Here is a 26,625-nt window from a genome sequence, read left to right on the forward strand (position 1 = left end):
TGAGTTAAAAAGTTTTTAGGAGAAGTGTGATGGTGTATCCCAGTGGTATTCTTGAGTTATAAAGTTCTTAGGAAAAGTGTGATGGTGTATCCCAGTGGTATTCTTGAGTTATAAAATGCGATAGACATGTAAAGCATTGACTGTAGCTTTCCTGAATTTTTATCTTCTAAACTGTAGAAATTATTTTTTTCTTTCATATTGTCTTTTTGTTTTTTGTCAAGCTGAGTTTATCTTGTTTTCCAGATTGTAATTTTGTGTCAGTGAGCAATCCATAAAGTGCCAACATGGGAAAGAAACGAACAAAGGGGAAAAGTGTTCCAGATAAGGCTTCCTCTGAATCTACAGGTATATCTCATCAGTTGTTGTTAAAGCCTGTTACTATATCTAAGTGAATATCTTTGTTTATTTTTATGGGTACTGGTGCTTTTTCTTATATGCATGTCTACAGTGTGTTTATACAATGCCCACATAGACCAGAAGAGGGTGTTTTATCTCCTGCAAGTGGAGTTAGATGGTTGTGAGACACCACATAGGCTCTGGGACTCAAACCCCAGACATCTGAAAGAACAGTCAGTGCTCTTAACTGCTGAACCATCTCTATATGTAAGCAATGTATGTACTTTTATATAATCAGAATTTTACTATTGTTAAATTTTTATTTAAATATTATGTAAAACCATTTTAAATGTTCTTTTCTTTTATCTGCATGTATGTCAGTGCACCATTTGTGGGCAGTGCTTATGGAGGCCAGAGACGGTATCAGAGCCTCTGGAATTGTAGATAGTGGTGATTGTCTGCTATGTGGGTGCTGTGCTGGGCCATAGGTCCTTTGGAAGAGTGCCAGATGCTCTGAACCACTGAGCTGTCATCCCAACCCTATTTATTTATTTATTTATTTTTAATTTTACATGCCATGTGTATGGGTCTTCTGATTATATACATATCACCCTGCCTGTGGAGGTCAAAGAGAACATTGAATCTTCTGAAATCCTTATAAACATAGTTGTGAGGTATCACATGGGTGCTGGGATTAGAACCACAGGTCCTCTGGAAAGAACAGCCATGCTCTTAACTACTGAACCATCTCTCCAGCCTTTTTCTTTTCTTTTTAAAGAGTTGTTTATTTATTATATGTTAGTACACTATAGCTGTCTTCCAACACACCAGAAGAGGGCATCAGATCTCATTACAGATGGTTGTGAGCCACCATGTGGTTGCTGGGATTTGAAATCAGGACCTTTGGAAGAGCAGTCAGTGCTCTTACCCGCTGAGCCATCTCACCAGCTCCCCCTCGCACCCCCTTTTTTTGTTTTGTTTTCTGAGACAGGGTTTCTCTGTATAGCTCCGGCTGTCCTGGAACTCACTCTGTAGATCAGGCTGGCCTTGAACTCAGATCTGCTGCTTCTGCTTCCCAAGTGCTGGGATTAGCGGCATGTGCCACTACTGCCTGGCTCCTTTTCTTTTTAAGGTAAGGTTTTACTGTCCCTGGCTGGCCATGAACTCACAGAGTTCTGCCTGCTTTTGCCCCTTAGTGCTAAGATTAAGGCGTACACAACCATGCCCAGCTTAGGTTTATTACTGTGTGTGTGTGATGAGTGTTGAGTAGTATCTGTGTGCTATAGTATGAGTGGGGGGGGGGGGGTCAGAGGACAGCTTTCAGGAGTAGCTTCTCTCCAGCCCCTGTGGGTTTGGGATCAAACTCGGGTCCTCAATCCCACACAACAGGTTGGCCCTGTTGTAGTCTTTGCTGTATGTGTCATTTGCCTTCTATATTCATCTTTTTAAAATCTACTTTATGTGTAATGGGTGTTTTGCTGGTGTATGTGGTCTTTTCACCACATGTCTGCCTGCTGCCTTGGGAGGTTAGAAGAGAGCATTGGATTTCCTGGAACTGGTTTATTTATATACAGTTGTGAGCTGCCATGTAGGTGCTGGCAATTGAACCTGCAAGAGTAGTTAGTAGATTCTATTGTTGATAAGCCATCTCTCTAGCCTTATACTCACTTTTGATATAAAGGATCATGTCTGTATATGTTATTTATTTAGCTAGTCTGCTACTGTAAGTTTTAGTGTTATCAGTGGAACAGTAATGACCCTTTTTTTTTTTTTTCTGAGACAGGGTTTCTCTGTATAGCCCTGGCTGTCCTGGAACTCACTGTGTAGACCAGGCTGGCCTTCAACTCAGAAATCTGCCTGCCTCTACCTCCCAAATGCTGGAATTAAAGGTGTACAACACCACTGCCTGGCAATAATGGTCCTTAATTACACAATAAAATGTTTATTTTCCTGAACCTTTACTAGTACTTGACAGTATCAGTTGTAAAACTTACTGCTCATTTAATGTTTTAAAAGATAGTTCTTCCCCCCTCTCCTATAATCTCTGTTTCTTTACTAGGATTCAGTGGTTTTCTGCATTACTTTATTTGTATTAACTTGATCTGTGTTTATTGGACAGGAAGCCAGTTGTACTATTTGATTGGTTTCTATGACTTTAGTTTCCATCAAACAATTCAAATCCTTCAGAATGGCTCCTGTACCCTTTAATCACTTGTCCTGAACCTGATTTCCAGTCTCAAGTATGGCTGTCTTTTGAGTACATTGTATGGCTCCACCATTTACAGAGATAGCACACATCTTTACACACTTTTATATGGGGATTGGTCTTTTTGGTTTGTCCTATATGTCTGTCCATCCATTTGTCCATCCATCCATCCATCCATCCATCCATCCATCCATCCATCCATCCATCATCTATCTAACTTAGAACAGGGCCTTTTTATGTGATTTTTGCTGGCCTATAACTTCATATGTAGACTAGAGTGGCCGGAACCTACCAGGAATCCACATGACTCTGCCTCCTCAATGCTGAGAGTAAAAGGCGTGTGTCCTCAGCCTGTGTGGTCATAAGGACTGGAGTTTGGGTTGCAGTACCCACATAACCCAGGTATCCCACAAATACTCCAAGCTGTCAACACTCCCCTGGCCTCCAGGCCTCCTGCATGCACACACATCTATACACATTCACACATATACATAGAAAAAAAAATCCTAAAAAAAATTCAATTTTAAATTTGTGAAAGTGCTTTCTCGGAAGGGTTTGGATGTATGTATCTTAGTGGTACTGTTTGCCCGTGTGTGAGGACACAGCTTTTTTACCCAGTACCACAAAGAAAACAAGTAACTAGGAAAGTGCTGCTCGTCCTACTGACATTCCTGTTTCCTTGGGACTGATGTTTTTGAAGGCACAGAACTCAGTTGATAGAACCCTAACCTGCCACAACCACACACAGGCATCCTTCTCAAAGAGGCTCATAACATTCAAATGTCATGCAGGATGATGAGTGTACTCATAGCCTGGAAGCTAATTTAATGTTGAAATTTGGATACAGTTCAGTATTAACAATAAAAAGCCAAATTTAATCTTATGTATTGCCTTTTTTTTTTTTTTTTTTTTTTTTTTTTTTTCAAATTTTCAATAGAACCAATGTGCAGACACCTTAGAAAAGGGTTGGAACAAGGTAATTTGAAAAAAGCTTTAGTAAATGTGGAATGGAATATCTGCCAAGACTGTAAGACTGACAATAAAGTGAAAGGTAAACCTGAGGAAGAAGCAGAAGAGCCTTCGGTGTGGCTGTGTCTTAAATGTGGCCATCAGGTATGCTCAGACTTCAGGAAACAGACATTGGGAAGCTCTGGGTGGTTCTTATGTAAAACCACAGTCTGGCCGGCTATCGCCAGCAGTCATAGGTCGTGCTCTCTAGTCAGTGGATTCTGAGATGAAAATGTTTTCCACGTTGGTGTTTTGGGAGGGTTCTCTTGAGGTACCGTGGTTGTAACAGTGAAGGAATAGGAATAGGCAGAGGGGGACGAAGAAATGGCTGCAACAAAGCATTTGTAGGTTGTAGAGTGACTGGCCCTTAACATGTGTCCTGAAGAAAGGAAAGAGGCTAGGTCTGTGTGCCTGTGCACACCGGTCCTGCTTCTGGAGAGAGGCTGTAACCCTCTGCAAGGCAGCTCCCTTTCATTGGGGTTAATCCTGGGGATGGGTGGATTGAGTTGCTACTACCATCAAGCTACATTTTAGGCAGCTGGGAGAAATGAGTACTTTGGTCTTAGGGCTTGATCGGGAATCTGGCTGGTGCCTCTCATTATCTACTGTGTATCATCAGCCTACTGATACAGTTGAAGTACTAAAGCTCAAGTCCTTGGTCACCATTAAATGTTGACTTTATCTGTCTACCTATTCCTGTCTATCTGTATGTTTATATGTCTATCATCTATCCATCTCTGTCTGTGTGTCTGTCTACTTACCTTTCTATTTTGAGACAGGGACTCAATATGTAGCTTTGGCTGGTCTGGAACTAACTATACAAGACTGGCTGGCTTTGAACTCAGAGTTCCAACAGCCTTGGCCTCTTCAGTGCTGGGATTAAAATCACCATACCCAATCGGTGGTGAGTCTTAGGAAGCTGGTCTGCTCAGTCTTTTTTTTTATGTGTATGAGTGAGTACAATGAGTGAGTACACTGTAGTTATACAGATGACTGTGAGCTATCATGTGTGTGGCTGCTGGGAATTGAACTCAGGACCTCTGCCGGCCCTGTTCTCTCTGGCCCTGCTCGCTCTGGTGTAATACACTGTAGCTGTCTTCAGACGTACCAGAAGAGGGCATCAGATCTCATTACTGGTGGTTGTGAGCCACCATGTGATTGCTGGGATCCTAACTTAGGACCTTTGGAAGAGCAGTCAGTGCCCTTACCCACTAAGCCATCTTGCCAGCCCTGGTCTGGTCAGTCTTAACCATGAATCTACAAGATGAGACAGACAACTAATTTTTGAAAAAAAAAAATTTAAGATTTATTTATTTATTTATTTATTTATTTATTTTGGTTTTTTGAGACAGGATTTCTCTGTGTAGCTCTGGCTGTCCTGGAACTCACTCTGTAGACCAGGCTGGCCTCGAACTCAGAAATCTGCCTACCTCTGCCTCCCAAGTGCTGGGATTAAAGGTGTGTATCACCACTGCCCAGCTAAGATTTATTTTTAGTTATGTGTATTGTGTGTGTCTGTGGAGGTCAGAAGAGGTTGTCACATCCCTTAGAACTGGTAGTACAGACAGTGGTAAGCCACCTGATGGGGAAGCAAATTCCTTGGCGAGCTATCTTATTTTTGAAATTGTAAGAATGAGGAAGTTCTTGAAGTACTTGCATATTTACGGTGGGTTGTAAACTAATTTGGTGAGTGTTGGCTTTGAGGTTTATGATCATTGCTCCCTAGGGCTGCGGCAGAGATTCCCAGGAGCAGCATGCCTTGAAGCACTATACAACACCAAGATCCGAGCCTCACTATCTGGTGCTTAGTTTGGACAACTGGAGCGTCTGGTGAGCTTCAACTCCCTTTCCTGTGGACTAGAGATGATTTAAATGCCAGAGAATGAATCTGCTGAAAGTGTTTCAGAGCAAGAAAAGTAAACTTGTACGTTTGTCATGTAGTACTGCATGGCAGGAAAGATGGATACACAGAAGGCGTGGGAATCAGTAACTCCTTGTGCCTTTTCTTGTGGAATTGTTTTTAGTTTAAAGATAGGGACAGGAAATACACATTTCAAATACATGAGAATATAGTAAAAAGATAATGAATTTCCACAAAACCATTATCAGGCCATTTATGGTATTGTGCCTTCTAAATTGTAATTTTTTTTTTAAATTTTATATGTATGAGTACATTGTAGCTGTACAGATGGCCATGAGCCATCATGTGTATGGCTGCTGGGAATTGAACTCAGGACCTCTGTCCCACTTTCGCTCCGGCCCTGCTTGCTCCAGCATAATTCACTGTAGCTGTCTTCAGATGCACCAGAAGAGGGCATCAGATCTCATTACGGGTGGTTACGAGCCACCATGTGGTTGCTGGAATCCGAACTCAGGACCTTTGGAAGAGCAATCAGTGCTCTTACCCGCTGAGCTATCTCGCCAGCCCCTAAATTGTAATATTATTAACTGATTTTTATTCCATTAAAAACTGTCTTTACAGCAATATTCCTTTGAGTATCATCTGTCACTTGTAAACTTTATTAATTTTGTTGGCATTGAGCTGTAGTTTAAATGACATATATGCACATGACTGTGTAGCCCATACATACTCGTGTGCATGTTGTGTGTGTGTAGGTCAAACCTCGCAGCGTGAGACTGTCTCTCCCCGAAGGGGAAGGTTATTTATTGGGTTCTTGTTTGTTACTTGGCTGGCTGGTTGATTGGTTTGGCTGGCTAGCCACGGGCCTCCACTGGATAATACTGGAGCTACAGGCAAGTGCAGGCATATAGGGTGTCAAACCCAGATTCCCATGTTGTGTAGCAAGTGGTCTTATACACTGAACCATCCCCCCCAGGCCAGAAAAGACTTAGTGGGCTAAGGTGTGATTCTGTTATAGAGCACTTGCCTAGCTTGCATGAGACTTTGTGTTCCATTCCTAGAACCTTATATGGAGAAAAAAGTGACAAAAACCACTTTTTTATTTTAATGATGTACTCTGTGTTTGGAATTTCCATTCTATTTAATTACTGTAATTACTTAATTACTGTAATTGTGTATTTTATTAAATCAGGCTTAAAAATGTACTTAGTTGTATTAAAACACATTTTAAGACTTATTTTTATTTAACTCTGTCTATGTCTGTGTGTAGATTTGGCTCATGAGTGCAGGTACCTGCAGAAGTCAGAAGTTCTAGGATTCCCAGAGCTAGAGTTACAGATCCTGGGTACCAACCTTGGGTCTTCTGGGAAAACAGGGCAGCTTATAACTACTGAGCTGCTTATCCAGTCCTCACAAAAACTGGTTTCCATTTTCAGTTTCTCTCTACAATTTTAGATTATTATTAAGTGTGTGATGTGTTTGCATGTACATGTATATGTGCATGTGTGAGCCCTGTTTGTGCAGGCTTGCCATAGTGCATGTGTGGAGAATCAGTTCTCTTCTCCATTGGGTTCTGGGGGTTGGAGTCAGGTTACAGGATTTTGAGGCAAGCACTTTTTTCCACTGAGCCATTGCCAGCCCTACTATTGTTGTTTGTAGAAGAATAATTTGACAGTTATGATTTGTCTCTCCTTCTTGTACTTGTCAGTTTATCAATTTTCTTCTCTGGTTATAGGTGTTACAAGTGTGATGAGGAAGTCAAATACTGCAGTTCAAACCGATTGGGCCAAGTGGTTGATTACATTAGAAAACAAGCTGGCATAATAACTTCAAAACCAGGTAAAAAACCACAAACCAATATGTTTCTTACTAGATATAATAATGTTGGATTTGTGTAGCTGCTTTTATATACTCATTCCTTTATATCCCCCTACTCCATTTTTTTTAATTTTTTTTTTATTTTTTATTTTTTTTTGAGACAGGTCTTTTTATGTAGCCCTGGCTATCCTGGAACTCGCTATGTAGACCAAGCTGGCCTTAAGTTCACAGCGAATCCTCTTGTCTCTGCCTCTCAGCTGCTGGGATTAAAAGCATGCAGCACCACGTCCAGCCAGCCATTCATTTACTTTTTGAGATCAGATCTTTCAGTAGATAAGGCTGGCCTTGAGTTTGTGAGTCAACTGCCTCTAGTATTGCACGTAGCACGTAATATTAGCTGTGACTCGTTTTAAACTGAGAAACTATTTTTGGTGTTACAATTAAATAGGATATGAGAAATGATCTAGTCATATGTGATAAAGGGCCTAGACTAAAGTCATTAAAGGTCAAAGGCATTCTTCTCATAACTCCGGCCTAGAGCTTACTTACTTACTATAGACCTTTTGTGAGTGTGTGTGTGTGTGTGTGTGTGTGTGTGTGTGTGTGTGTGTGTGTGTTGTGAGAGAGTGTGTATGTGTGTATTTGAATTATAAGGATTTTCTTTTTCTGTTTTTATTGCAAATAGTTTATTTTATTTTATTTTTTTAAGATTTATTTATTATAAGTACACTGTAGCTCTCTTCAGACACACCAAAAGAGGGCATCAGATCTCATTATGGATGGTTGTGAGCCACCATGTGGTTGCTGGGATTTGAACTCAGGACTTTCAGAAGAGCAGTCAGTGCTCTTAACCCCTGACCTGAGCCATCTTTCCAGCCTGCAAATATATATTTTTTTAAATACAGTATATTCTGATTATAGTTTTTCCACTCCCAACCCTCAACTCCTCTCAGATTCTCTTCATATCTCTTCCCATACAAATCTGCAGCCTTTCTCTATCCTTAGAAAACAAACTAGAATCTAAAGAAGATAACTAAGATAAAACCAAAACAGACTGGAATAGGACAAAGCAAAGAAACAAAAAATTTAGCCAAGGACAAGCACAAGAAACACATAGATGCAGAAACACACATGCCCGCATACACAGAAACTAGAAATCATAATGAATACTCAAAGGGCCTGTAAGTGCGGAGGAAAAGCTCTCATAAAGCGTTAGAAGACAACCTGCAAAAAACGTTATTTTGTGTTGGTCATCTACTGCTGGGCATGAGGCTTGCCTTTTTGTTTCCCCAGTGAGGCTAATTTTTCATTTTCAAATAGTTATCAATTGGAGATAGCTTCTGGGTTAAGGATTGGGTCATGTGTCTGCTTCCACTATGAGAACTGGGACCCGTCTGGTGCAGACCAATCCAAACCCGGTGCTTTGGAATCTCAGGAGATTAGGGTAGCTGAGGGCTGTCTCATAGAGAGGGCTTTAAGACCCTGTCAGGTGTGGCTACTTTGGATCCTAAGTAGAAAAGTGTTTCTAGATATCAGGAATTGACACAAAGGAGTAGAGATAGACTAACAAGGGATGATGCTGAAAGGGTCGACAAGAAGGAGGAAAGCTGGGTGTGCTATGAAGGTCTGCATGGTCCCCTGGGAATGGGGGAAAGAGAGGAAGGAGAAACAACAGCAGATGTTTGCTACAAAGCAGGAGACAAGCAGGGATTGGGATCTGAGACTGAAAGACAGCTTGGAGAGTGAAGAGCACCTACCTGATTCCTTGACTGTCTTGTCCAGTGGATTTCCAGGAAGTGCCTCTTGCTATTGTCAAGCTAAGACAAAGGAATGGGATGACGGAGGAAGGCTATAGATCTCCCTAGGGCCCTGGGAATGGAGGCAACAGGAAAGAGGCCACAAAGGTCTACAAAGCTGGGCATAAGATTGGGGGATTGGAATTGGAGGACTGGAAGGTGAGTGAAGATTGCTTACCTCAGTTCTTAGCCTGTGTGGGGAGTAGGTTTTGAGGAATGTCTATAGACTTAACTATACTATAGTGTGATATATTCATAATAGAGAAAATTGAGACTGTTAAATAAAATGAATACACACACACATATGCACATACATACATACATTGGTTTTTAGACAAAGGTATTTTGTTTTGGAGACTCTGGTCTTTTGTAGCCCTGGCTACACATAAGCCTGGAAGTCATATAACTCTGTCTGCCTATACCTCCCAAATGCTGGGATTAAAGCCATGTGCCACCATGGAAGGCTGGAGATAGGGTTTTCCGTAGCCATTACTGACCTTTCACGTAGTCAAAGAAGGCACGGAGCTTTTGATCCTCTTGTCTTTACCTCTCAGGTAATGGGCTTACTGGCATACACTATTACTCTTTGGCTTTGTGAGGTGCTAGAAATTAAACCCTATGCATAATTTATGCTAGGCAGGCAGTTGTCTGTCTGTCTACCTACCTACCTACCTACCTACCTACCTACCTACCTACCTACCTACCTACCTACCTGCCCTGCTGCTCTGGTGGGGCAGTTGAGCAGGGACTAGTGGGATCACCTGGAAGAGAAAGTAAGACAGGGGACGAGAAGGAACGACAGCAAGTTAAGGAGTCTGATCAGGCTGCAATTTTTAATTTTCTCGCTCAGGTTATATACTCTTACAAGCAGGAATGGGGAAAGGAAAGGGGACAGGGTTGCTTTGTCTTCGGGGAGTGCAGATGATCTCAGAATCAGGAATCTGGCTAGGTAAAAAGTTCAGGTTGCTAGGCACCTGTCTATATAATGCATAACTATCTTGCCCCTAACTGTGCATGACTATTTTGCCCCTAACTGGGCTGGGAGTTAAGCACTTGTCTACAGAACCCATAGATGTTTGATCTCATAGCAGAATGGATTATTAAATGTCTAACTGCAAACTCTGAGGTGGGCTTTCATAACCAAGTGGGCGGTTAGAGACTTATCAGTAAGATTAATGAACTATTTGTTCTTATCTATGCAGCTACTAAGTGGGCTGTTGGATACCTGACAGCAAGGTTAATAGTCTTTTCTTCTTAGCTGGGTCAGTACTTTCCCATTGAGGCAGCTGTTGATTTCAGCTGGGCTAGTACATTCCCATGGAGGCCAAGGCTTTTGAACCAATAAGCAGTTATGGCTGACAGAGCAGTCAGACTACTCCCAACACCCATCTGCCTGCCTGCCTACCTACCTGCCTACCTACCTACCTGTCTACCTACCTACCTACCTACCTGCCTGCCTGCCTGCCTGCCTGCCTACCTACCTACCTACCTACCTACCTACCTATCTACCTATCTACCTTCCTACCTACCTACCTACCTATCTACCTACCTACCTATCTACCTTCCTACCTACCTATCTACCTACCTACCTATCTACCTTCCTACTTACCTACCTACCTACCTACCTACCTATCTACCTTCCTACCTACCTACCTATCTACCTTCCTGCCTACCTATCTACCTACCTTCCTGCCTACCTATCTACCTACCTACCTACCTACCTATCTATCTATATCTATGGTGTTTCAAGACTGGGTTTCTCTGTTTAGCCCTGGCTGTCCTGGAACTAGCTCTGGCCTCAAACTCACAGAAACCTCCTTGTTTTTGCCTTCTGAGTGCTGGGATTAAAGGTGTATGCCACTACCACCAGGCTTTTTAGCTTTGTGACATTTTCTAATGGTCAGGTTCTTAGATACTTCCCAAGAATTAAATGGATTGGCATTGTGTATAATGCTTGCTTTAAGCTTATTTAGTTACTTGCGTTGAGAAGTACCTTTTTCTTTTCTTTTTCTTTTTTTTCTACTTTTCAATTTTTCGAGACAGGGTTTCTCTTATATTTTTGGTTGTGAGCCCAGCCTTTAACGACTGAGCCATCTCTTCAGCCTGACAGAGTTTCTCTCTATAGCCCTGGCTGTCCTGGAACTCACTCTGTTATACCAGGCTGGCCTCGAACTCTGAAATCCGCCTGCCTCTGCCTCCCAAGTGCTGGGATTAAAGGTGTGCGCCACCACTGCCTGGTGAGAAGTATCTTTTACGAACCAGTTTTTTATTGATGTCAGAATTGATTTTTGATTAGTAGAGTTCATTTAAATTTGTTATGCTTACATTTTCTGTGCTCTAATTCTTCACGGTAAGATTCATTCATATATAGGAATATTTATGTAATAAATGGAAGACCTCATATCAGAGCATATGCTACTTTTACACTTGTCAAACTTGCATATATTATCAGCTCTGAATGTTTATCACTTCTGTGAGCTTACCACTACTTATAAAGTGTCAGTCAAATCGATGTCAATAATCAGTACTAGTTAAAATGAAAAATTTCATTACGACTTTCTGGGCATATTCTGTACTTTGCCAAATCCTCCTCTTCTCCTTTTTAAAGCAGAGAAAAATAATGGACATATTGAGCTTGGAAATAAAAAATTGGAGAAAGAGAATAAAAATGAACAAGAGAGAGAGAAATCAGAAAACATGGCTAAAGAAAATATTCCCATGGACTCTGCTTCCCAGATAACGGTGAAAGGACTCAGTAATTTGGGGAATACTTGTTTCTTCAATGCTGTTATGCAGGTGACAAAGTTATCTTCTCCCTTCATGCTCTGAAACTTAGTGTTGAGTTGTATCCTCCCTGTGTGAATTCTGTGTATTCAGTGTAACAAGTGTTTACAGCATGCAATAAAACATGACAAGCACAGGTAGTAACAGAGTTTCAAACAGTCGAGTCCCCTGCTTTCAGGAGGCATGGGTTTGCATCAGGGAAACAGACTAGCCTGGTACCGAAAGAAGTATGAACTTGGAGTGGTAGCAAGTGGTGATGAGAATTAGTGCTGGGATGTGTGAACAAGCATTGTTCCCACCCTAGTCCTAGCAGGAGAATGCAGCTCTGAAGTGATGTGTGCACTCAGACCTGATTCCAGGAGCCGTGGTGCATGCCAAGAGGAGCATGTTGTAGGGTGTCCTCTCCTAGGTAAAGATGAAGACTGCACTGTTGGTTGTAGTTTTCTGTTTCGGTAGACTAAGCACTTAATGTTTGAATGGCTTGATGATATAATTGCCCCTCTGTTTCCATCTTGCTTTGTAGAACTTGTCACAAACGCCAGTGCTTAGAGAACTACTAAAAGAAGTGAAGATGTCTGGAACGATTATAAAAATAGAGCCACCTGATCTGGCATTAACGGTATGTATTTGCTTCGACTTAACAGTTTTATCTTTGAGAGAGGGTCACATGATATACCTCTGTCCTGAAGTTTGCTGTGTAGACCAAGCTGGCCTTGAATTTAGAGACTGGTTGCTCTGCCTTATGAGTGCTGGGATTAAAGGCATGCTCCAGTATACTCATCTCCTTATTCTTAGATAGGTTCTTGCTATAGCCCTGGCTGACCTAACAGTTACTTTGTACCTAAATTTGACCTCATATCTTGGCAGACCTTCTGTCTTGGCTTTCCAGGTTCTGAGATCAGAGGTGTACCTCACCAAGCTGAGCCATATTTTTAAAATAATTGACCCAGAAAGATTTCTCTGTAGTTCAAATCCTTTACTGCCAAGCCTGGTGATGTAAATTCAGTCCGTGTGAATACCATGGTGGTAGGTGAGAACTGACTTCCAAGATTTTTTTTCCCCTGACTTCCACACTTGTCATAGCACAGCATGTGAATGTACTTTAATATACAAATAAATGTGTGTAAAAAATTGTTTTGTAAGTATCTTCTTTATAAATATACATATTCCAAATAAATTATTTTGAGGAATTGAAACTTGTCTCTACCTTCTTGTTTGTTTTTATTTCAGTCTAAGTTAAATAATTTAGAAGTACTTTAGGACTAATACTTGTTACAAGAATAAGAACTTATGTTTACTAAATGTATGCCGTGTTTTGTTTTCTGTTTTCTCGTGTGTCTGTGTTCTTTGTTGGGAATAGTGATAATTGTGAAGCCCGAGGCCTGCACTGTTGTTTTTAACATCTTTCAATGTGACTCAAGTGCTGTGTAGCCAAATAAATGTTACCTTATCCATTGTTATTAGATATATTGTTTTTGCTTTCTCAGTTCTTAAGTAATAAGGTCCTAGCCATTTAAAACTAAAATAAACTTCAATTTCGCTTTTAAAATTTTTATTAAAATTTGTGTGTGAGGTATGTGTGTATACTTGTGACATGGTGTACATATTAAGGTCCGAAGAAAACTTTATGGAGTGGATTCTTACCTTCCACGTTTACAGAGTTCTGGGGATTGAACTCAGGTGTCAGCAAGTACTTTAACCACTGAGCTTTTTAGCTGGCCCAGAGCTAAAGTTTTGAACAGAAAGTTTCTATATCTCTTGATGTACATTTGGAATGTTTACATTGGTCAGATCTATCAGTATCATTGGCTTGTTACATATCAGTTAAATAAATGATTCCAGTGTTTGACTAGGATTATTTTTATTTCTATTTTTAGGAACCTTTAGAAGTAAACCTTGAACCTCCAGGTCCTCTTACTTTAGCCATGAGCCAGTTTCTCAGTGAGATGCAAGAGAACAAAAAGCGAGTTGTGACACCTAAAGAGCTCTTTTCTCAGGTCTGTAAAAAGTGAGTATCCACTTGTTCGTGCTTTCCAAGTATGTCAGTGAGATGCTGAGGAAGGTTTATGACCGATAGCCTCAGAGCCAACTGCATCAACATATTTCGTGCTGATTTAAAAGCAGCATGCTTCATGTGATAATTAAATCTTCCTACAGCAGACACAGTTTTTGAGAAACTCTATGATGCTGTTACTTTAAGACTTTAAATGTAGCTTTGTAGTATAGTAGACTCATCCTGCTTTTCTGTGATTTTTTTTTCTGTAGAGCAACACGTTTTAAAGGGTACCAGCAACAAGACAGCCAGGAGCTGCTTCGCTACCTACTGGATGGGATGAGAGCGGAAGAACACCAAGTTAGCATACTCTGAGAATCTTGTTTGTAATCTCATGGGCTCACTTGCCGTTTCTTACCGGTCGCAGAGGCCATTGTGCTTTTAAACACTTATACCAGGGTTTCCAGCCAATGTGCTTCTTCATTTGGGATAAGTGATGAGGATTAGAGTGATTCTCTTAAATGGAGATTTCTTTTTTTGTTTTTTGTTTTTTGTTTTTTGTTTACTGCAGCAATACCGTCTTTAAGGCCTCTGTTACACTAGACTCCACGAGGAGAGGTGCAGAACTCTGGAACCTTTCTCCCCAGACAGTCCTTGTTCCAGCATACTCATCCTGAGTATGGTTTAGTACAAGTGCTGAGTCTGGGAAGTGCTTTCACTTTAGTAAGAGTCAGGGGATGCCTTTTTCAACTAAACACTTTTATTAATTTCCAGGATATATAATGCATTTTGGAGGTATGAGTTTAATTAATTGCACTAGTAACAGTAATAATAACTCAATTAATTTTGCATTTAAACTAGGCAGTTCTATGTTTCATATGAACTACTTTTTGTAGGTTTTTTTTTTTTTTTTTTTTTTTTTTTTTTTTTTTTTTTTTTTTTTTTTTTTTTTTTTTTTTTTTTTTTTTTTTTTTTTTTTTTGGTTGGTTTTTTGTTTTTTTGCTTTTGTTTTTTCGAGACAGGGTTTCTCTGTGCAGCCCTGGCTGTCCTGGAACTCACTCTGTAGACCAGGCTGGCCTTGAACTCAGAAATCCGCCTGCCTCTGCCTCCCAAGTGCTGGGATTAAAGGCGTGCACCACCACTGCCTGCCCTTTTGTAGTTCTTGCAGCCATCCTATAGGTAGACTGTTCTATTACTACTTGGTATGCTGGTGTAGAGATGTCCCATACGTAGTTCAGGTCACTCAGTAATGACACAGCAGTACAGTAAGAGTTGGAGCTGGTTCTTCTAGCTCTGTCCGGTGTAGCCTCACTAGCACTAAGTATCTCCATGTTTTCCTGAAGTGGTGGTGTGTCCTAAAAAGTGGTGTTGAATAGGTTTAAGGTTTTGAAATGCTAAGACCATCCCTGTATTCAGAGATTTGCCTTATAAGCTTAATAGGCATAGGCTTTTTTCAGCTCCTTGAATTAATCTTGAAAATGTGATTATCTCAGTAAATTTGTGGAGCTACATCTTACTCCTTTCTTTAATTTATTACATATTTTCTAAGGAAAATAACTTTAAAATTTAATAGTATATATATATTCATTTTATTATTTTAGAGAGTGAGTAAAGGAATTCTTAAAGCATTTGGTAATTCTACTGAAAAATTGGATGAAGAAGTAAAAAATAAAGTTAAAGGTAATGTCTGACTTTTTGAATTAAAACGCTATAGTTGAATTCTTCTGTACCTTAGGACAAGATTACTGGCACAGATATTTCAAACCCAGAATTATTTTAAATACAATTTACCCATGTCATCATTGACTTTCAAAAATTAATTAGTCCTCCAGTGGTAAATATTTTGGAAAAGCTTAATTTGTGATATTTTTTTATGCATTAATATATTAAGATCTATAAAGGTAGAATTAAGATAGCATCACAATTTTATTTTTCTGAAACTAATTCTAATTAACAAACAGTAAGTGAATGACACTAGTTTGACTTACCCATAGCTGGTTATTAATCATAAAGCTGTCTTAGCTCTTGTGTTCTCATTTAAGGATTTAGGACACTCTAGCTCAGGCTGGTCCAGAACTCACAGATCTTTCTGCCTCGGCCTCTTGAGTGCTGGCATTACGGGCGTGAGCCACTACCCTTGGCTTTTTCATAGAATTTATATAATGATGGATTCTCCTGCATGCTGTCCTATAAAGACATAACTACCTACATGTAGCTGCTAAGCACTTGACACATGACTGATGAGACACAAGAGTACATTTGATTTTTATTTAATTTTTGTAAAATATAAGTGGCCACAGTGACCAAGGATTATAGTATTAAAGCTTAAGTTCCAGTTACCTCATAACAACTGTGCCTCCTCAGCTTGCTATAGAATCTGCCTAGTAACAAAGTAATGCCTCCTGGCACTGTATGCTATGAAAGTATTTTTCTGCATGTGGGCAAATACCACTTGAGTAATATTTATGTATTTTGAAAATTAAGTGATTAGATATTAAAATACTCTCTGACTTTAAATGTATCAAAAGGATTAATAGGACTGTAGAAAATCAAAGGGAACATTTTGCCTGATAGTTCCCAGGAGTTTTGTATTGTTTGTTTGTTTGTTTGTTTTTTTAAGTATAAAAAAGTTCATTTTCAGAGCTCATAGACCGAGTTATGTATATTCTTCTTTTAGACTGCAATCACCTATCAGTACTGGTTGTCTTCAGTGTTAGTGCTGGAACCAGGAGTGAGAGGACCGATTAGCAGAGTCTGACCTTGCTGTTTCCTGACATGATAATAAAAGTCCACTGACTGGAAGTTTGTTTCTTATTCATAGACAAGACACACACACACACACACACACACACACACACACACACACGTACACACACACACACACACACACACACACGTTATTTATAAAAAGGTAATTGTGTTAATTGTGTGCTCAGTGGTAGAATATATTACTGTTAACTCTCACAGCTTACAGATATAACACTGGTAATTATGAGTAGAGGAAAAATGTTTAAGGACAGGAAATTAAAAATGGAAATATAGATAAATTATTTAAACTTTTCCCAATTAACTTTAAGAAATAATTGTAATTTTTTTGTTGTTATAGATTATGAAAAGAAAAAGGCAATCCCAAGTTTTGTGGACCGCATCTTTGGTGGCGAGCTGACTAGTACGATCATGTGTGATGAGTGCAGGACTGTAAGTAGGTGTCATGGGGTGGGCTTAGCCACTGAGGACGGAGAGACGTATCTAGTTAAAGCAGGTAGCTAGGAGAGCACCTCTGCTGGGGTTTATTATTTACTACTACAGTGGTATTGTTGGCTTGTTTTGAGATGAAGTCTTGCTATGTTATCCAGCCTCAACTTCTGAGTGCTGGCATTATAAGTATGTACCTCCATTCCCAGCCTCACAAGATATTCTTTTTTGATGTGTATGGTTACTTACTGTAAATATTTTATCCCTAAAATCTTTAATAAATTGCAATAACTTTAAATTCTCCCAACTCAAGGTCTTCAGCATTCTATAATATTTTTATTTCAAGTATTCTTTTTTAAAACGATTTATTTATTTATTTTATGTATATGAGTACACTCTAACTTTCTTCAGACATACCAGAAGAGGGCATTGGATCCCATTACAGATGGTTGTGAGCCACCATGTGGGTGCTGGGAATTGAACTCAGGACCTCTGGAAGAGCAGTCAGTGCTTTTAACTGCTGAGTCATCTCTCCAGCCCCCTTCAAAGTTCCTTAATCCTTTGCTTATTAAATCCCACCATCTACCCTTCATGCTTGAGATAGGAATCCTAATAGGTAATGCTTAATGTGAATGTCTTTCTCTGCTGGATGGGAATAATCTAATAGTAAGATTTTACATATATATATATATTTTCTCTTCCTTTTATATTGCCTCTGGTTGGTTAAGGTCTCCTTGGTGCATGAATCTTTCCTTGATTTGTCTCTCCCAGTTTTAGATGATCAGGTAAGTCTTACTTTATCAAACAAGGTTTATTTCATGTTGTGTTTATTTTGTCTTTATAGAATTTTTATGAGGAACATCTTTTAAGGATCTATGTATTTTCAGCCAGCCAATTGAGAAATTTCCCAGTGTTTATTAGAGATGGAATCATTTTTTAGGATTTGAAAAGAAAAAGGGCTATATTCTTTATTTAAAAGCTATGTCTAGAATTCTTTGTAGGTATTATCTTGATAGTATTCCGTATAGGGGAGTATTTTTTTCTGTTAAAATAACTGTTTTCTGTATTTAAAGCTGACAAGTCCCTGGTAGTCTTTAGTGCATAAAGATTAAACAGAAATGATTATCTCAGGTTTTTTTTTTTTTTTTTCGAGACAGGGTTTCTCTGTGTAGCCTTGGCTGTCCTGGAACTCACTCTGTAGACCAGGCTGGCCTCGAACTCAGAAATCCACCTGCCTCTGCCTCCCAAGTGCTGGGATTAAAGGCATGTACCACCACCGCCCAGTGAGTATCTGTTTTATACCGTGTTAATTGGGTTCCTTTTAAGTTGCTATTATATACAAGTTGTTGGATGTGGTTTCCTATGACTTTACTCTCAACTCTGCGAAGGTAGAAATTAGCAAATCTCTGAATTTAAAGTTGGGTTGGTCTATATAGGAAGTTGCAGGCTAACAAGGGTGGTACCAGTGAGCACCCAACTTCTGAACAAGTGAATGAATATTGAATAAGTCATTTTTCAAGTTTGTATGAATTAGGAACCTTTCACCCTATTGCTTAGAGTAATTAAAGTCTTACCAAACTAACTTTATTTTCCCTAAAACTATCATTCACATGCGAAAAAAGAGAAAAATAAGGAGGAATTATGTGGTGTGATATAGAAACCACTCACACAAGTACATTTACAAAAGGACATATATACAACATGCTGTGGCATGTAGCCAGTAAAATTCATTACCTTTCTTTCTAATATACTTACATGTAACACTGACTTTTTGAGATAATGTGTATATATGTATATTTGTGTAGGGATATGTGCAACTGATTGTAAGGTGCCTTTGAAACCATGGGAGGAGCTAGAGATGGGTGGTTGTGAGTCACTTGACATGGTGCTCCTTTTAACTGCTGAGCCAGCTCTTGAACCCCAATGGCCTTATTGCTGTTTTGTTTCATATTTCCTCCACCTGTGTTGATTGTTGTTTGAGACAGAGTGTCTCTATGGAACAGTCCTGGCTGTCCTGGACTGGCTCTGTAGAGAGGCTGGCCTCGAACTCAGAGATCTCCCTGCTTCTGCCTCCTGAGTACTGAGATTAAAGGTGTGTATCACCATACCTGACCTTTATATAACTTTTTATGTATTGTGGGAATTAAAAATAAGGGAGTAAAAAACATTAGGATGGATTTTCCTTGTCCAAGTAGTAGTGGTAATATTTTGCTTTTCTCCATATTTTAAGAGTGGTAAGAAAAGTATAAATGATAAAAATGTGAAAAAGACAATGGAGGAAGAAGATAATGACAGTGAGGAAGAGAAGGATGACAGCTACATGAAAACAAGGAGTGACCTTCCCTCAGGAACAAGCAAGCACATACAGAAAAAAGCAAAGAAGCAAGCCAAAAAGCAAGCCAAGGTGGGTAACCACGAGGAACATTATGCTTTTGCAATACTTTCTATAGTTTACTTGTTCTTTATAACTAAAAAAATTAGTTAGCATGCAGAGTGGTGTGGTTTAACACTATACTTTTTGTTTTGCTTGAAATTTTATTTTTATGTGAATGGGTTCTTTGTTTACATTTTTGTGCCAGGAAGCATTCATGAACCCCAAAAGACCACCAAGCAGCCCATAATAGCATTAGGGTCTCTTTATTACAGACTCAGGCTTGGGCTCTCCTCCAACCCAACCCTCACACAGCAGGGCAGAAAGGGAAGGTGGAGCAGCCTTGAACCCTTAGCAGTACAAGGCTTTATAGAGAATGAGAGTAAGTGAAGGGGAGTCTATGCTGGCAAGTATCTGAATATCTATTGTAAGCCAACAGGTGGGTATGCTCAAGCAAGACTGTAGACAATCACAAGCGGTCTGAAAGAACATCTGAAACAATCAGACTAATCTTTGATTAACTGTTGCTAGGAAGTAGCTAGGGAGTAACTTTGACCAAGGACAAGCCATGGGGCCCTTCATGGTACTTGGGTGTAGCTTAGGTTCTGCTGCAGGTCAAGTTCTTGGGCTTTTTTTTTTTTCTTCTTTAAGATGGAGGCTGGTCCCAAGATGGAGTAGGTTTGGCCTTTGCAGCATGTCTGTATGTCTACTACATTTATGACTGGTGCCACCACAAGCCAGAAGAGAGCATCAGACCCCTTGCAATTGGGGTTACTGATAGTTGATAGCTGCTCCAAGGGTGCTAGGAATTGAACCCAAGTCTTCAGAAGCGCAGCCGTCCTCTTGACTGAGCTGCTTCCCTAGTCATCCCTGTATATAATTTGTTCTTTTTTGCCCCTGTCTGTGCAGGCAGAAATGTGCATCAGTAGGGATTTTTTTTTTTTTTTTTTTAACTGGCCTTGTGCATGTGGCTTCTTTGCTTCTTTGTTAAAATTTAGCCATTTTTCCCTTCCAGAATTCTCACCTATCCTGTAGCCAAGTCAATCATGGAGTGTGTTCTTTTGTTGTTGTTTTAGTGAGACCCCCCTGTTAATAATTAGTAATTACAATTCGTAGGTACATCTTTCTGCAATTGCTTTAGTTTTTAATTACTGTGACAATATACCATGAACAGGGTAAGGTAAAAGTTTCATTTGGCTTACACTTTTAGAGGGTTAGAGTCCAAGTGGCAAACAAAGAACTCACTTCTTTGTTTTGTTTTGCTTTTCAAGACAGGGTTTCTCTGTGTAACCCTGGCTGTCCTGGAACTCACTCTGTAGACCAGGCTGGCCTTGAACTCACAGAGATCTGCCTGTTTCTGCCTCATAAGTACTGGGATTAAAGGGTGCACCAACATACCACCGTCAAGCCCAGAGCTCCAACTATGCAGCAGAGAGAGTACACTGGGAATGGCTTTGAAACCCTCAATGTCTGCCCCCAATAATGTAACTCCTCCAAGACCACCTCATGATCTGTGGAGCCATTTTCATTCAAACCACCATTTTGTCTAATATTGGCTTCTCAGTTCTAAGTCATAGAGCTCTGAATAGCTCACTTCTCAACTCATACTACTATTTCCACAGTAGTCCAATGTTATGATGAATGGTGATTATTCTTGATTTCATTTAAAGAACTTTTTGTTGTAATTTATTTGAATTCTGATAGTAATTTTTAAAATTAGAATTTGAGAGTGAACACTCCTTATGAAATGACTTGTTTGAAAAACAACAAAATCTGATGTGGCATGTACACTCTTTCTCTGTCTCTTCTCTCTCTTTTTATATATACTTTTTACTTAGAACCAACGAAGGCAACAAAAAATGCAAGAAAGGTTTCTTCACTTCAGTGAGACCTGCGCCACTCAGTACACTGAAGACAGTGAGCGTGAAGCTGGGACAGCACTTCCGGGAGAAGTGGGAGTGGGTTCCGAATCCGACTGTGGTCCTCAAGAGGAGGTTACTCACACAGAGTTTTATGTTAATCAGAAAGATTTGAATGGCCAAGAGAAAATGATAGAAAGTACAACTGATGTGCAGAAATGCCCAGAGGACCTAGAAGTGAAAAGTGTCAACACGGAGAGTGATTTGGGGATTGTGACATCTGCTACTGAATGTCCTAGAAACTTAAATGGTGCCTTCCTGGAAGAAAGGACCAGTGAAGAACTAGACATTACCAACGGTTTAAAAAACCTTAATTTGAATGCTGCTGTTCATCCTGATGAAATAAATATAGAGATTCTGAATGATAGTCATTCTCCTGCATCAAAAGTGTATGAGGTCATGAATGAGGATCCAGAAACTGCTTTCTGTACCCTTGCAAACCGGGAAGCTTTTAGTACTGATGAGTGTTCAATCCAACATTGTTTATATCAGTTCACCCGTAATGAGAAACTTCAAGATGCGAATAAACTGCTTTGTGAAGTGTGCACAAGACGGCAGTGTAATGGACCAAAGGCAAATATAAAAGGTATTTAGTTGTTGTTCTTGTAAAAATTGGTATTAAAGTGTGTATTTTGCAGGTAGAATAATTGTGAATTATCATCATATCTTGGTTTAGATAGTCACTAGTGTTCTCTTGCTTGTAATTGTGTTAGTAGAAAGAAAAACTGCATTAGCATGGCTAGTACACTGGTACCTTAAGAGCAAAACGTGGTCTCTTTCTGTGGGTAAATTTCCCACTGGAATGCTGTCATAACATCCTGGCAGTAACTGATTCCCTGCATCGTCACATCCTTGTGAGCATTTGTGATGGTTCTCATCTCCCTAAACACCAGGAAGTCAATCTTGAAGTTTTCAGTGTACTTGTGTGGCACAGCCAGAGCAAAAGGCTTTCTTCTGTCTCCCTGAAATCTGGAACAAGATACTGATAATACAAATGTAATGTCTCCTTATCTTGCCCGTGTTCTTTATATTTGACTAAGTGGGATTGAAAGGGAGTAGGGTGTCACAGACTGTTGAAGATTTTCATTGCAGTTGAAGTATTCTAAAGTCTGTCTTTACATGCAAAATAATACAAAGGATAAGTAATGTTGCTTTTAGGGACTTCATTTTAGAACTGAAAATGGCAAACAAGCCAAAGTCCATAGGCCTAACACCATTTCTGATAGTCTCTGAATAAACCGTGTTTCTTCCCCTTTTGGTCAGTTTTTATCAAGGGAGATACACCAAGTACCTCTAGACATCTTGCAACATCTTTGTAACAGTTTTGTAACAATTTTGACATCTTGTAACAGTTCTCAAAGATAGCTTAAAATGTTTTGGTGTCTGGAATTGAACCTAGAGCCTTGTGCATTTTGGTAGTGAGTTGTACTTTAAGCCTTTTTAAAAAATGCTGTCCTCAAACTTGCCATCCTTCTCCCTCTATCTCATAAGTACTGAGATTACAGGCATGTGTGACCATGCCCCTCACCTCCTCAAAAACATTTATTACAGGTTTTTATAAATGATTTGATGATAGAGGACACTTAACTTCCAACCCTAATTAAACGTGTTGCTTACATTCTTCATGTGTGGTTGATATTCTTCAATTTATACTGAGAAAATGTCCTTGATTTTGCCTCTTGGTTAATAAAAACACAAATATGACTTACCACATTCTCTGCTGAAGTTTAATCCTGGTTTTCGAGATTTAGACACTTTTATAACAAACTGAATGTTTTGTAGGTGAAAGGAAACATGTTTACACCGATGCCAAGAAGCAGATGCTGGTCTCCCTTGCTCCTCCTGTACTCACTCTTCATTTAAAGAGATTTCAGCAGGTACCCTCAGAACCCCACATTGGTTTAAGTATGTAACACCTACTTTTTCTTTTCTGAATTTTGTTTCTGCTTTTTCTTAGTTCTAATTTCAAAAAAGTGAGACATTTAGAAGAGAAATATATGTAAGTTTGTCAAAGTGGAGAAATTTAGACTGTTCTGGTTTCTAGAACTTTCAAAGTTTAACTTCAGATTAGAAAAACACCAGTAGGCTGGTGAGGTGGCTAAGTGGTTAAGAGTGATCTTCTGAAGGTCCTGAGTTCAAATCCCAGCAGCCACATGGTGGCTCACAACCATCTGTAATGAGATCTGCCTCCCTCTTCTGATGTGTCTGAAGACAGCTACAGTGTACTCATATAATAAATAAATCTTAAAAAAAAAAAAAAAGCCTATGAAGAGCTTACATCTTTAAAAAAAAAAGAAAAAGAAAAATACCAGTATACTGCTAAAATATTTATGTAGTATCTCATTTTTTAATGACTTGATAAAAAGACATACATTAGATTTTCATAATTTTGTGAATGGATCATCTTTCCTGGAAGATTTGATATATTACTACAACTTGGAAATTCTCTAGGATTTTATAGGTATTTTTCCCTCTTATTGGTCAAGTATTGGCTTAACCAATACTTGGGTGGGTCTTACTGGCACTTGTATAAGCATAGTTAGAATATGTGATTCAAGGAAAATACTCTATTGCTGAATTTTAGGAACTCAAAATCTCTGACCCAGTCTGGTATTTGAGGTGACTAAGGCACCAGGGAAATCTCACCAGAGTACTTTTTGGTAATGTGTAGTACTTAAAGAAAAATCTAAACTTGCCAGAAACAAGATGAGGAAAAAGTTCCCAGAGACAGGTGATTGGGGCCAGATGTGTTGGTAGTTTTTTGGACATGAGAAGGGACAATCTGTCTAGCTTTTCCAGGAAAAGAACTCAATCTGTAATCCTTTATTTTTTTAGGCTGGTTTCAACCTACGCAAAGTTAACAAACACATAAAGTTTCCAGAAATCTTAGATTTGGCTCCTTTTTGTACCCTTAAATGTAAGGTAGGTAAAAGTGGTTTTTTTTAAAGGAAATTGTTTAAAAGAAATCATAACCAATCAAGTACACCTCCAGTATTTCACATTAAATATGAAATTGATACAATTTTTGAAGAAGGACGGGTTGCAACTCAGTAATAAAAGTGATTGGCTAGAGTTATTTTATAGAGGAGGACTTTTGATTATACCTTTTGTCTTAGAGTTTTACTGCTGTGAATAGATACCATGACCAAGGCAACTATTATAAGGACAACATTTAATTGTGGCTAGCTTACAGGTTCAGAAGTTTGGTCCATTATCATCATGGAAGCATCCAGGCAGGCACGGTGCAGGAGGAGCTGAGAGCTCTACGTCTTCATCTGAAGGCTGCTAGTGGAAGACTGACTTCAGGCATCTAGGATGAGGGTCTTAAAGCCCACACCCACAGTGACACGCCTATTCCAACAGGGCCACACCTACTCCAACAGGATTACAACCTCTAATAATACTACTTCCTGGGCTGAGCATATTCAAACTATCACACCTTTGTAATTTCAAGACCTGTGATAAATCACTTTGAAGATTAGGTTATTTCAGATTTTCTTAGTGACTTCAAGACACCATGGCCAAGTCAACGTATAAAAAATGTGTTTATTTGGGGCTTAAAGTTTCAGGTTAGAGTCTATGACCATCATGGTCAGGAACATAACAGGCAGGCATGGCTGAGAGCTCACAACTTGAGACAACTATGAGGAAGACAGAAATAACTGGGAATGAAGTAGACTTTTGAAACCTCAAAGCCACCCCACCCCCACCCCCAGTAACACATTCAAGAAGGCTACCCATTCTAATCCTTCTCAAAGTTTCACCAACTGTGAACCAAATATTTGAACACATGAGCCTGTTACAAGGGACATTTTCATTCAAACAAAATTATTTTGACTTCTTATATGGCAGACCTTGTCCTGATAGTTGAGGGGAAAAAAAAAAAAGAGCAGATATATTACTAGTTAGTCTCAGTTTAGTGTAAGTTAATGTTGGTAAGATAGGTATACATGGAACAGTCTGTAAAGTCCAGCATGATGGTGTTTCAGGTCATATAAAGTAGAGCGTGCCTAAGCTAGTACTTAAGGGAGAAAAACATATAGTATGATGAATCCAGTTATAAGAACAATAGCAAGTACAACAATGGTATGGTAATGGTATGAAATGGTATGAATGGTACTCGCCAAAGAGACTAGCAATAGTTTCACAGAACAAAACCGGGATTTCAAGCCAAAGAAGATAGGAATGAGAAGTTTCATGCCAAGAAACTTGACCTTATTAGGTATGAAATTGTCAGGCACAGAAGAATGGTAAAACAGTTTGTTGACCAAGTCCCACTTGAGTGTTATCTAGATTATTTGCTTTAGTGTGGAAGCTGGATCTGAGGAAACTAAAAAGGCAGCAAATTAGGAGGGAATTGAATCAATTCAACTGCATAAAGCCATGAAGCCTGCGTGGGCAGGAGATGAATGTAGAAATGTTTTCTCGAAGATAAACCAAAGAGACTTGTTTGGTGCTGGAAAGGGAGGCAGAGTCCTTTAAGTGGATGTTGAGCAGGGCAGTTGATTTCTGGATCCAGGCTTGAGTGACTGGACTGACACATGGAGTGCCATAAAGATGGCCAGGCATGATGCCTTTAATCCTAGCACTCTGGAGGCAGAGGCAGGCTTAGCTCTAGAGTGAGTTCCAGGATACCCCTCAAAAAGGAACAAATAAAATGATAGGGAATACTGGAAACAGGCTGGAAGGACTGGAGTCAACTTTAGATATATTAAATTCAGGTATCTTTGACACACAAGCCTTACACCCAAGAGGCTAAGGCTTGAGAATCGAGACTGAAGATAATTGAATTTAAAGAGCACAGAATAGTTGAAATAAGAGAGGAAAAGAACACTACAGACTGAACTGGGTTAAGATTTCAAAATCCAGTCCCATTATGTCTGAAAAGGAAAGAATGGCACTGGAAAGCCATGCGAATCACCAGTGCACATACCTCTGTGGCGACAATGTAGGACTTTGAAGGTAAACGGAGTCCAGAGAATGTGGAGGCACAGGTTACCCAAGAGTGCAGCAGCAACACCTGGTAACAGCAAAACCAAAGCAGCCCCTCTGCTTGACGGAGTGCATTTGTTACAAGAGCTGTGGGACCTGGGGTCTTAAGCAGCGTTTACTCCAGATGGGAGCATAGAAAATCCAAGTAGGTTTGTTTTCTTTTTTGTTTTTTGCTATTTAACCATGATACTATATCATGGCTCATGACCTAGTTTTTGCATCATGAAATCAACTGCAACTTTGATAAAGGTGAAATTATCTCTGCTGGCTAAGGACAGGTGGTGTGAACTTGGCTTACCAAGGACATCTGTATAAATGGGACAGTAACACTGGATTATATATATAT

General features: G+C 39.5%; 1 protein-coding gene across 4 annotated transcripts in view; it reads left to right on the forward strand.

Moving 5' to 3' along the window:
• Positions 1-26,625, forward strand: part of Usp16 (ubiquitin specific peptidase 16) — a 30,497-nt gene that overhangs the window by 3,206 nt on the left and 666 nt on the right. For 2 of the 4 annotated variants that reach the window (XM_031364324.1, XM_031364326.1), the window contains exons 2-16: positions 244-345; positions 3,480-3,655; positions 5,277-5,380; positions 7,147-7,250; positions 11,634-11,821; positions 12,333-12,428; positions 13,687-13,817; positions 14,075-14,162; positions 15,404-15,482; positions 16,909-17,000; positions 17,726-17,782; positions 19,228-19,401; positions 21,207-21,873; positions 23,070-23,164; positions 24,123-24,209. In XM_031364324.1, coding sequence (XP_031220184.1) covers positions 285-345; positions 3,480-3,655; positions 5,277-5,380; positions 7,147-7,250; positions 11,634-11,821; positions 12,333-12,428; positions 13,687-13,817; positions 14,075-14,162; positions 15,404-15,482; positions 16,909-17,000; positions 17,726-17,782; positions 19,228-19,401; positions 21,207-21,873; positions 23,070-23,164; positions 24,123-24,209 — 2,199 coding nt within the window. In that variant the 5' untranslated portion in view covers positions 244-284. The remainder of the gene's footprint in view (positions 1-243; positions 346-3,479; positions 3,656-5,276; positions 5,381-7,146; positions 7,251-11,633; positions 11,822-12,332; positions 12,429-13,686; positions 13,818-14,074; positions 14,163-15,403; positions 15,483-16,908; positions 17,001-17,725; positions 17,783-19,227; positions 19,402-21,206; positions 21,874-23,069; positions 23,165-24,122; positions 24,210-26,625) is intronic. The other 2 variants (XM_031364325.1, XM_031364327.1) reach the window with 1 other exon arrangement.

Source organism: Mastomys coucha, unplaced genomic scaffold (assembly GCF_008632895.1).
Source record: "Mastomys coucha isolate ucsf_1 unplaced genomic scaffold, UCSF_Mcou_1 pScaffold12, whole genome shotgun sequence".
In the NCBI taxonomy this organism is placed as follows: Eukaryota; Metazoa; Chordata; class Mammalia; order Rodentia; family Muridae; genus Mastomys; species Mastomys coucha.